Source organism: Anoplophora glabripennis, unplaced genomic scaffold (assembly GCF_000390285.2).
Source record: "Anoplophora glabripennis isolate ALB-LARVAE unplaced genomic scaffold, Agla_2.0 scaffold523, whole genome shotgun sequence".
In the NCBI taxonomy this organism is placed as follows: domain Eukaryota; kingdom Metazoa; phylum Arthropoda; class Insecta; order Coleoptera; family Cerambycidae; genus Anoplophora; species Anoplophora glabripennis.
In genome coordinates, this window is record NW_019416605.1 from 59,384 (window position 1) to 72,052 (window position 12,669).

General features: G+C 33.9%; 1 protein-coding gene across 1 annotated transcript; it reads left to right on the top strand.

Moving 5' to 3' along the window:
* Positions 1-97: 97 nt before the first annotated feature.
* LOC111691767 lies at positions 98-10,591 on the top strand. Its single transcript, XM_023455063.1, has 3 exons — positions 98-238; positions 998-1,416; positions 10,426-10,591. Exons 1-3 carry the CDS (start codon positions 98-100, stop codon positions 10,589-10,591), a joined length of 726 nt encoding a protein of 241 aa, XP_023310831.1.
* The last annotated feature ends 2,078 nt before the right edge of the window (positions 10,592-12,669 follow it).

Sequence of the window (12,669 nt, forward strand, 5' to 3'; positions counted from 1 at the left end):
TGTGATGGCTTATTGTCTTAGATTTATTTCTAATGCGAAACTTCCAAAAGCAAAACGTGTATATGGAATTTTTTCTGTTAATGAACTCAATAGTGCCATGAATAAGTTGATTAAGCTTGCTCAATATGAAAGCTTTTCAGAAGAGATTAAATTGTTAAGCTTTGGCAAACCTCTGAAATCAAAGAGTAATTTATTAAGATTATCACCTTTCATGGACCCAGTTGATGGTTTACTAAGAGTAGGTGGTCGATTAAAAAATTCATCATTACATTTTGGAGAAAAGCATCCAATACTTCTCTCTAAACATCATGTTTTAACTCGTTTAATATTTGACAAAACTCATTTAGAACTTTTACATCCTGGTCCACAACTATTATTGGCTACAGTACGTCAAAAATATTGGGCTATTTCAGGAATGAGTATTGCAAAACAGATAACAAGAAATTGTATAAAGTGTTTCAAATTTAAACCCAAATCAATAAATCCTATTATGGCACACTTACCAAAAACTCGAGTTACTTTAATGAATCCCTTCTATGTAACAGGAATTGATTATGCAGGCCCTTTCATATTGAAAGATAAAAGAGGTCGTGGTGCAAAATCATTAAAAGGTTATGTTTGTCTTTTTATTTGCTTTTCAGTTAAAGCAGTACACCTTGAATTGATTACAGATCTAACCACAGAATCTTTCATTGCTGCTCTACGACGATTCTCATCACGTCGGGGTAAACCGGGTCATATTTATTCAGACAATGCCACGAATTTTGTAGGGGCAGTCAAAGAATTAAATAATTTGCATAATTTTTTTATATCTTCAGGGGATGAAATTGTGCGTAATTGTGCTGGTGAAAATATAGTTTGGCACTTTATACCTCCAAACTCTCCTCATTTCGGAGGACTATGGGAGTCTGGAGTTAAGAGTATGAAACATCATTTATTAAAAATTATTGGAGATACGCATTTAACATATGAAGAATTTAACACCGTTTTAATTCAGATAGAAGGAATTTTGAATTCCAGACCGTTGTATCCGATGTCTCCTGATCCTAATGATTTCCAATCCTTAACGCCGTCTCACTTTTTAATTGGCAAATCGTTAATAACGATTCCGGATTCAAATGTGATGGATTTACAAATTGGAAGGCTGTCCAGATATCAACTACTTCAACAAATTAATCAACAGTTTTGGAAGAGGTGGTCAAGGGATTATCTGTCTCAGCTGCAACAAAAATCCAAGTGGTCTCAACAGTCCAGTTCCTTAGCAGTTGGTGATCTTGTTTTAGTCAAACAAGATAATCTTCCTCCATATCAGTGGTTACTTGCCAGAGTCGTTCAACTTCATCCAGGAGAAGACAATGTAGTGAGAGTTGCAACAGTTAAGACTAAAAATGGAATACTTAAACGAGCAGTATCCAGGTTGTGTCCACTTCCTGTACCTGAAAGTGAGAACAGTGATGCGCTAAGTGATAGTCATCTTTAAAATTTGTTTTAGTTTTACGTATCTATTTAATTCTGTATATCTTCACTCATACATATATACTGTAAGCATACTTACCAATTCTTTCTCTCATGTATTTATTATTGAACTAAAATAGTTCAAGGTGGGGAGTATGGTGAAGTATTTTGTATTTTGTATGTTAATATATTTTATATAATCTAAGTTGTATAGAGACGGTTGCAGAGCAACAAAAACAAAAAAGTTGTTGTTGAAAAATCAAATAAAATGATGACATGTTCTAAATTCTATTAATCTAATTGTGTAGTTGTACCATATTCAGGAAATAAAGAAAATTAATCACATCAGCACAAGAGTTTATACAGTCCACTCTATCGAATAACAGCACCTATTAATGTAAAATCATCCAAATTTACCTTATGAATTAAATATCTGTCATCTGGTGCCTCAATTAGGAATTGCGACACGTCTTTCTTAGTAAACACACTGGCTTTTTTTGGTCTGTAACCAACATTTTTCCGTTTGAAGTAGCCAATTAATGTCGAAAATTTGGAAATGTCAAGCGAGTCATGAACAAAAATTGTCCTTTTTAACATTGAATACTCTGCCCATAAGCTTCCTGGAGCTTTTAATTTTTCGTTCCTTTGGACAAAGTACGCCACCATAACTTTCTCGGTAATATGTTGGTTTTTTGTCTCACACCATTTCTTGAAAATCTTGTGTGTATTTTCATAGCGCTCCCTTGATTTCTCAGGAATTAATGTTGAACATCCAACACTCCACGCTTCTTCTAACCCTGCATCTAAAGACGAATCGCTCATTTTACCAACACTTTGCTTTCTTAAATTCTCGTAAATGCAACAACGCGTCGTAAAATTTGAGAACTATCAATTATTAATAAATAACACCATAACTACCGGTTCTAGAACTGTCAATTTCGTCAATTAAGAAAGCCGTGACAACAATAAACATTAGTAGATTTCAAAAAACCTGCTTCGCAAATTTATTCAAAAACGTCATTTTTGACGTTACATAAAAAATTAAATACGGATATATAATTTCGTTTTCATTTATTGCGATCGTGCAAAAAATAGTATAAGCATCACGAACGTTAAGAGTTATACCGTTCTCAGACAAAATTAGAGGCTTCGCTTCGCTCAGCTTCCAAACATTGTCTTCGAACGGTAAATTACCCTTACCGTTCTTAATGCTAATATACTATTAATAAGTTTGACAAAACGGTAAATTATTATTAGTGTCGTGAAAAGGCAGATATGGTACTTATGCACACAGTCGCGCCAATAGTAATCGTCACGAAGCTACTAGGCTTTATCAACTAATTTATCCAGATCGACAACAGCCAAGTCGTAAGCTATTTGCTTCACTCTTTCACCGTCTGGCAGAGACAGGCACAGTTACCACTCCATTACTAGAAACAGGAAGACCACGAAGAGCTCATACAATTAAGGTTGAAGAATTTATTTTGGAAGCTGTTAGGGAACTAAATGACCACTTGGAGGGTATTACATCAGCAGCTCCTTTACCTTTATCATTTACAACGAGTTCAAGCTCACGCCTGCTGATTTTCCGATGAGAGAAAATTTTTGCAGATTCAGCAAGCGACTAACCCAAGATTTATTTCATCATTGTTGGCCGCAGACGTATTTTTGCACTGCATATTTTGAGGATAATTTTCAGCAGGAACCTGAAAAACTTAACAATATTTGAATATATCTAGGTATATAAAAAATTTTAATATCACCATTTCTCCTCTTTTTAAAATATCCTCATAGCTTTCTTGAATATTGATAAACGTTTCTTGTTTGACACCCTATATATTTGTAACATTTGCAGTATTACTTATGTACAGGGTAGGCAAATAAGCGAGGTAAGCGGCTGTATCTCAGAAGAGCTACGGTAAAAAATTTTATAGGTAAAGTGGGCAAGGGAAAATGCTGGAAATTATTTTCAAGTTTCCAAGATGGCCGCCAGTGGGCGTTTCCACCATATTGAATTACATAAAGTTACGTTTCTCACGATTTTCCCCAATGAATGTAACAAAAAAGTATTTGCGTTTTAATGTTAACTTAAAGTCGAACATTTTTTGTAAAAACAATTTTTCTCTATCTTTCGAAATAAAGTGGTGGGGGGTATTTGAATGTTGTTTGAAATAAATGCCTGTAACTTCGAAACGGCTTAATGGATTTGGATAAATTTGGTATCATTGAAAAGAGCATTTCTTGGGCTTTTAGGTTTCTCGTAATCATGACAGTTGCGACCTACACGGCCGCCGATAGAGGGCGTTATTCGATATTATAACCAAAATATTGGATTTTCTCAAAAAATTTAAATGCGATGATATGACTTTTTTTAGACTAGAAAATAGACAAATGACCAACCAATAAGCCTGCGCAAACCGCATCTTAATATCTTTTTCCTAACTCAAATTATTAAAAAAAAAACTAAACCAGGAAACTTCATATATCCCCATTTAAAAATGCATCGGTTGCTTTCGATAAGAAGGCAAGTAGTAGGCCATGGAAATAAAAGACAAACTCCTCTCTAAAATATTCACAAGAAATGTCAGTTTATTTAGTGCTGTGATTTTAAGTCGCACGTTTTCGTATTTATAAGCGATTTTCCTTTTAAATAAAGTTGTGGTCCTGAAAAGGACCGATTTTGAAAAAAGATTAATGCCTTCTGTGTTCAAATTGCCTTCCGTCATATTCCACACATTGTTCCAGTCTTTCTTGAGTCGACAGAACCGCAGCCTCGATTTCTACCGCTGATAGTTGACGAATTGAGTTTCGAATTCTGTTTTCCATATCCATTCGTGTTGTTGGTGGAGTTTGAAAAACAATGTCTTTTAAGCGTCCCCACAAGTAAAAATCAAGACATGTCAAGTCCGGAGATCTTGCCGGCCAAGGAAATAGGCTTCCCCTTCCTATCCAGCGTTCTCGAAAGGTCCCGTTAATATGGTTTCGGACATTAATTGAATAATGTGCCGGACAACCATCTAATTGCAGAAACATAGTTCTCCTAGTTTCGAGTGGCACATCTTCCAACAAAATTGGCAAGTCGTTGATCAAAAACTCTAAGAAGCGGTTACCAGTTAAAGCTTGATCAAAAAAATAAGGTCCAATAATTCTGTCCCCAATGATACCGCACCACACATTTAGGCTCCAGCGTCCCTGGTGCTGCACTTCTCTTAACCAATGCGGATTTTCAGCGGACCAATAATGCATATTATGACGGTTTACTCTACCATCACTACTAAAGGTAGCCTCGTCGGTCCAGAGAATTTCCGTTAAGAAATTTCTGTTTTCCTCAAGCATGCCTAGCATCCATTGACAATAATTTAATCTATTATCGAAATCTTGTTCATTTAGCGCCTGGTGCAAAACTATGTGGTAAGGATGTAATCTAAAAGTAAAAAACAACATATGCGTAAAAATAATATAATCAGAATAACACTGAATTGTGTATTTGAGAGTATGTGCTAAGATACTTGGAATAAGATAAAATTATTTACCTATAATCTTTCAAAATATTTCTAACAGTTGTTCGTGCTATTCCCAAGTCTAGAGACAATGTTCTAGTTCCTACATGTCTATCAAATTCTATGTAAGCCAAGACATTGATAATGTTTTCTTCGGTCCTTCCATTGCGACGCCTGCGACGTTTAGGACGACGAAAACTTCCAGTATCGCGTAATCGCTGTACCAAGCGCGGAAACATTCTTCTCCCGTAATGACGGCGATCTGGATACCGTGCCGCGTACTGTCTTGCAGCTATAGCTGCATTTTGAAAACACTCGAAATAAATCGCAATCATGTCAACGGCTTCATTATTTGTGAGAGGCATTTTGATTAAAAAGTACTCAAATTATACGCAATCAACAATATTAGGCTGCGTGTGACAAAAGTTTGACGTTACTTGGCAATATTTTTGTTAGGCGATTGTCGTGTCCATGGCCTACTACTTGCCTTCTTATCGAAAGCAACCGATGCATTTTTAAATGGGGATATATGAATTTTCCTGGTTTAGTATTTTTTTAAATAATTTGAGTTAGGAAAAAGATATTAAGATGCGGTTTGCGCAGGCTTATTGGTTGGTCATTTGTCTATTTTCTAGTCTAAAAAAAGTCATATCATCGCATTTAAATTTTTTGAGAAAATCCAATATTTTGGTTATAATATCGAATAACGCCCTCTATCGGCGGCCGTGTAGGTCGCAACTGTCATGATTACGAGAAACCTAAAAGCCCAAGAAATGCTCTTTTCAATGATACCAAATTTATCCAAATCCATTAAGCCGTTTCGAAGTTACAGGCATTTATTTAAAACAACATTCAAATACCCCCCACCACTTTATTTCGAAAGATAGAGAAAAATTGTTTTTACAAAAAATGTTCGACTTTAAGTTAACATTAAAACGCAAATACTTTTTTGTTACATTCATTGGGGAAAATCGCGAGAAACGTAACTTTATGTAATTCAAGATGGTGGAAACGCCCACTGGCGGCCATCTTGGAAACTTGAAAATAATTTCCAGCATTTTCCCTTGCCCACTTTACCTATAAAATTTTTTACCGTAGCTCTCTACGATCACTAGTTTCTGAGATACAGCCGCTTACCTCGCTTATTTGCCCACCCTGTACAGTTGAAAGGTCCTTGGAATTCTATTAAGCATTATTATGTATCTTAAATCTTCATAAATCATATACCTTGAATTAACTTTCTTTAAACGCATTACGAGTGAGATTTAACATACCTTTCCGACAATGTGACAAGCATATCACTATAGATTAAGATTTTTACCTTTAAACTAGTTGTTTACTGGCCTGTAATAAATTCATAACTCAATGATTTTATTTGTCAGATCAATTCCTTGGTATTTATAACTTACAGTTAAGTATAGCGTGTAACAATATCGTTGCAACAAACTTTCAGGGTTTCATTCATTTTCTGATAGCGTATTGTATTTTACCATCAATATTATGGAATATTTTTATAAAAATTTAACCCGCTCATAGACATTTGATTTATAAAGAAAATATTATTTAAAAAATTATACAAATTTTCCCCAGGTAGTATAGGTACTGCTGTTCCTACTTTTGTTCCATTGCACTTTTTAGAAATTTTTACAGAAATGTAACTTGCGGATTTATAACATCATACATAACCTTCTTTTTACTTTTAGCTTTATCTTTTTATCATATTACTTGTAAGCATATTGTTTTTACTTCAGATTGATATTCACGCTTACGTAGCTTTTTACAAACTAGCTCTGACAAATATGATGTTTTTTATACCTGATTTCCCAGAACAAATGTAACTTATTTAGAATGGCATCAAGAAAAAAAAATGATTGCACTGAACTAACCACAGATGAATTCTGCTATTAGTTCCTTTTATTTATACATAATCTATCTTTTAGTATATGATTTGTTTAATTACGACCAAATTTTCTGTTTTAGTTTCTGCACCTTCACCTTCATTTCTTAAAACTAAACATTGAGACTATTTTTTACATAAATACTTTACTTACAACTACTTTTACACAATTCTTTACAAATATTGTTGCTAAATTCTTTTTTTATTGATAAATTTCATTTTATGGGATTGACGTTACAAAATTTTGTTTTTCTCCTATATTTTTATATTGACTTCTAATTGCAAATAAATTCTTACCAAATCAATTTTTTAGGAGAATTATGGTTATTCAATGTTTGAGATTGTGAAAACTTCTGGTATCAAATGGTTTTACCATAATTCAGTTATTCAAATAAAGTTAGATAATGTGTATTCTAGACTATAATGTAAAAAAAATTCACTCAATGCTACTCTATAATATATCAATTTTTGTCCACACCCCATTGAGTGAAATTTTCATTCTATTAGTATGAGTACAACTGAGTGAAACTATTGCATCAGAAATGAGTGAGTTTTACTCAAATCCGAGTCACTGCTATAGTCTGTTTGGAAATGAAAGAGAGTAAAAAAACCCCGAGATAAGAACCGGCCATGGGCGTGGTAATATTTCGTTTCAGGTAATTATCGGGTAACACTAATGCTAACAGGTAATGGGTGTACATTAGTATATTTTACTGGATACATCATAGGGCAGGAGCCAGTGTATTGTGACAGATCAATCCAGTCTTAGAGCTGAATATACGAAGACGTGCTAGTGCAGTAGAGTAAAATTCGACTTGTGTTTAGTGACTATTGTGCCAGTGGATATAATATTGTTTGGGTAAAATGTCGAGCTTATCAGATTACGTACCTGCTAAACGCGTGAAAAGATGTGCGCTGTCTCAGAATGAGAAGATTATTATATTAAATGTATTTAATGCATTGAAACACCAAAATCCTACCAACAGTGTTGACGACATCGTGGAAAAGTGTTCCAAAATGACAGGGATTGGAAAATCGACTATCTACAGACTTTTAAAGGAAACAAAAAATGAACAAGATACTGTAAATCCCCCAAAATCATCTACAGGGAGGTCAAAAGTCGTTATAGATGATTTCTTCAAAAATGTCATTCGCAGAAAAGTACACTCATTTTATTTTAAAAAAGAAATACCAACGCTAAACAAAATTTTAAGTGAACTTTCAGAGGACAACGATTTGCCAAAAATCAGTAGAAGCAAATTATGGGCCGTCTTACGAGAGTTGAATTTTTGCTGGGAAAAGCAGAACAGGAAGTCAGTTCTTATCGATAAAGATGAAATTATTTGTTGGCGAAGATCCTACTTAAGATCAATTAGAAAATTCCGTGACGAAGGGAGGAATATTTATTATCTAGACGAAACTTGGGTCAACGAGGGATATACTGTAACAAAAGTATGGCAAGATAAAAATGTAAAAAGTTTTCGACAAGCATTTTTGGATGGACTTTCAACAGGGTTCAAGGCACCTTCAGGTAAAGGGCGAAGATTAATAGTGACACATATAGGTAGTGCCAGTGGTTTTGTAGATGGCGGTTTACTTTTATTTGAATCTAAAAATACAGGTGACTATCACGAAGACATGAACGCAGATGTTTTCGAAGAGTATTTTACACAGATGTTGGATCTTATTCCTCCGGGGTCTGTAATTGTCATGGATAATGCCAGTTACCATTCACGGCAGACCGAGCGGACGCCTACGACTGCTTGGAGGAAAGCCGATATAATTCAATGGTTATCCGGAAAAAACATTTCTTTTGAAACAAATATGGTGAAAAAGGAACTTTTGACACTTGTCAATCTTAATAAAGATCAGAAAAAATATGTTATCGATGAAATGGCAACAAATCGCCAAATAACGGTACTACGGTTACCACCTTATCACTGTGAACTTAACCCAATCGAATTAGTCTGGGCGCAGGTAAAAGGAGATGTAGCGCGAAATAATACGACGTTTAAATTAAGTGACGTGAAAATTTTGTTAAAAAATTCCTTGGAACGAGTAACTGCAGATAACTGGCAAAGATGTATACATCATGTACAAAAAGAAGAGGAGAAAATGTGGGAACTCGATAATTTAATTGACGTTACTGTGGAACCTATCGTTATCAATCTAGGAGACGAAGATAATTCATCAGAATATTCAGAGGATGAATTTTAATATACCTACTTTTTTATTTTCTTTATTGTACATTTATACAACACTACATTTACTCACCATAATTTGAATTTTCAAAATACATATATTTTTGTGTGGAATAAAAGTCTATTCATTAAATTTAAATAAATATTTTGATAATAATATTGAATAATTTTATTTGAATTACTAAAAACCCTCTTAACCCGGTTATGATGCTTAAAGTAGCCTCATGTTTTGAAATGCTGTTTTTATATTGTTTACTTATAAGAGAAATGGACCGAGAAATTGAAGCGGCATAGACAAAGACGGATTGTCGGGGATTAAATTTTAGCTACCTGCTACAATTTAGTACAGTCCGATCGCACAAAGTTTTTTTAAAAGTACACCTCATCTATACCGAAAATACATAATATAAAAATATTGAATATAAGCACCAGTACTACATTTATTTACGATTTGCATACATAATAAGCTTTTATTACTCTCTTTCATTTCTAAACAGACTATAACATCAATTGAGTGACTTTTGACTCTATTCTGAGTATACAGGGTGTTTCAGAAAGACCTTCCGTAAATATAGGGGGTTATAGTATGACAAAAAATAAGAATTTTTTGGCCTATGAAGTATATATCTATCTCCTATTGTTTTCGAGATACAGAGCGACAAAATAAAAATTTTTAAATAGAATTTTTACGACAATTTCCGAATGGTGTGAAATATTTTTATGAAATTTAGTATTCCGGGGTCTTTAAGGATGCCTAATACTCTGGTCTAACTATTTTTAAATATTTCATATAGGGCGCTAGTTATGCTACATTTCTATTACATTTTAAGTTCAAATTTTTTTAAGGTTAGGTTTTTTACCATTCGGGCTTCAATTTCTATTGTACAGTTTTATTTTCTACAAATAATTTACTGTTGTTAGAACTTCCTAATGTGGACAGTTTTCGAGAAAAAATGCTTTCAATTAAACTCTTACAATATTACAGTGAATAAAATAAGTGACTTTTCTCAAAGTAGACTTATGTCAAAATTTGTTGATGGATGTCTCATAAACAACGTATACATTCTTAGTAATATTTTAAACTCTAATTAACCTCATATCAAAATTTTAGTGACTGTAATTAGTCATTATTAACTACATCCACAGGCTCCTCGACATCCTTTTTTACATTTACAAGAAATTAGTTTTAGCAAGTTTGCTGGAATTGGGGGCTCAAGTGTGGTGATAGGAATTAGCCCATTCTTGCTTTTTTCCATCCTCACCGTTCTGCATTTTTTCCAACCCCATACCACACTAAAAAAAAACAAACACCGATACACATGTTTCACGAAGTCAGCATTTAAAAATAAATTAAATATTGCATCACTGCCAGAACCTTCGACGAAATCGAGGAAGAAGGTGATGAAGTCGAAGAAGAGAACCCTATCGCGGATAACTTGGAAGAACTTCATATCCATGAGGTTTTGTTCAGTTTTGAAGACGAAGAACTCGCAAAACCTGGTCCATCAGGGATAGCGAAGCGAAGGAGAATGCACTAAATTTAGTCAACAGTGCATCACATGTAGATTAGGCCTGCTGGGGATACCACTAAAAAAAACGTGCCAGGAACTCTACCTCATGGTGGTGTGGAAATAAATTTGTTGGCCAATACATAAATTATAGGAAATATTCTCTAGTTTAATTTATTACATAACTATTTTCACCGTAAAGTGAGTCGGAAAGGAAATATCGTCGAAAAACTGTTTTGGAGCGCCATTTTTCCAATATAGCCCTTACTTCCGAAAAAAAAAGAGGTGGCAAAGTAAAAATTCGGAAAGAGCACGTCAAAATCTATAAATATACCAATTTTCAAAACCCCCCTAAAACTTCACAGGCAAAACTTCCAACTGATTGGACTAAATATATATTTTTAAATTTTGTCCCTATTTGTTTATCACAATTTCATTTAATTAAATACTTACTTTGTTTATTTCTTTTGTAATTCTTAAATTTTCGCAATACATATTATAACTTCAACGTTTCCCTCTTTAAAAGTGGCCTACGGTATTGGATATAAAAGTCTCATACATAAAGTCACCGGCTCCAGAGTGCGTAAACCTTTCAAACGAAAACAAGAAATTTTAATGAATCAAGATTATTCCTGTCATTTGCATAAAAGGCGTGCCTCTGATGTATGTCTACATGTTAGCATATTTCTGGTTTGCTCTTAGCGTGTTAATGAAAGTGAAAGTTTCTACTGTTTACAATTAATTACAAGTTGCTAGAGGTTGCCGAGGATTTTTGTTGTATTTTCAACCGACGGAAGACGTGGGTTGGTTTCTTAGGATCATTCATTTTGTGGGACACAACCTTAAATTAACTTTTACTGAAATTTTTTCGATGGAGATATGACCAACCGTTTTAATAAATCAAAAGAAAAATGTAGTACCTACGGCCCTGTAGCCAAAAAAAAATTATTCTTATTTTTTTCATGAAAGTTCTAGTTATAAATCGTTTCTTGATATATTTTTATATAGATCGTATAGTACGATCGTATTCGATGCAAAGTAGAGCAAAAAATTGTCGGTCTTTTATCACAAGAAAATCGTGTCATCATTTTTAGGAGGCGTAAGATGAACCGTTTCAAATTTAAAATAAAATTGAATGTAAAATCTGAAATACCGCCGCATACGCACTGTGTTCTGGTACTAGCTGTAGTCGGCCAGGTGCATCGAGTGTACGAAGTGGTCGGTTATACGTCAAATACTAACCTGGCGAGCTTGATCGTAGAGCAGGGAACAATAAACAGTGGCGCGTACAGAGGTGAAATGTAGTACATATGTGGAATTTAAATAACGAATTGGATTTATAATAAATTACATTTAAAACAAATAGTTTATGAGAATAAAGGGATTTTTGTAGGAACAGGGTTCCAGACGTGAACTGATCTCTTCATCGCACCCCATTACGATTCTTTTTTTATAAGGAGAACGAAGTTTCAAAGCAAAAACCTTGTATAACAGATATACTATAAATATTTACAGAATGAAAACAAAATATAAATCCTATAATATGATTCTATCAAATGAAAACACTAACAACAATTCTCTACCAATCTCAACAAAATAAGTTATTTTTCTATCAAACAAGAAATGTTAACAAATTATAAACAAAATATAATTTCTATGATTTATGTACTGTACGCCGAACTGCATTTTTCTCATCTTCATTTAATATTAATTTCTTCAACCCCCGTTTTTAGGTTTCTTAACGTCTCCTTCATTTTTCTTCTCTCTTAAAATTTTGAAAACAGATAATTCGCTTACTCCAGTATATCTAGAACACATTTCCACTAAACCAGTTTTCAGTTTCATGGGATGATCCTTTTCTAAAGGGTTATAGACATTTAATGTTATCGTTTTTTCTCTGTAACTTAATATAGATTTTTTGTACCCACAGCAGTACATCCGGCTCGCGAACATCCAGGCACCGCCTCCATTTCTCCATATAACGACAACAGAGCAATAATAATACAAAAAACTTCACTTCACTAGCACAGAAAATATAATAGCATTCACGATTCACAAACAACAGCCCGAAACACACACACAGCACACAAATAAAACACTAAAAACAC

Excerpts from the sequence above, each read along its gene's own strand:
- LOC111691767 (XM_023455063.1), top strand. The coding sequence starts at position 98 with ATGAATAAGTTGATTAAGCTTGCTCAATATGAAAGCTTTTCAGAAGAG. Across the intron at positions 239-997 it reads CAGTTGATGGTTTACTAAGA|ATAGAAGGAATTTTGAATTC; the intron begins GTAGGTGGTCGA and ends GTTTTAATTCAG. Across the intron at positions 1,417-10,425 it reads CTTAAACGAGCAGTATCCAG|AACCTTCGACGAAATCGAGG; the intron begins GTTGTGTCCACT and ends CATCACTGCCAG.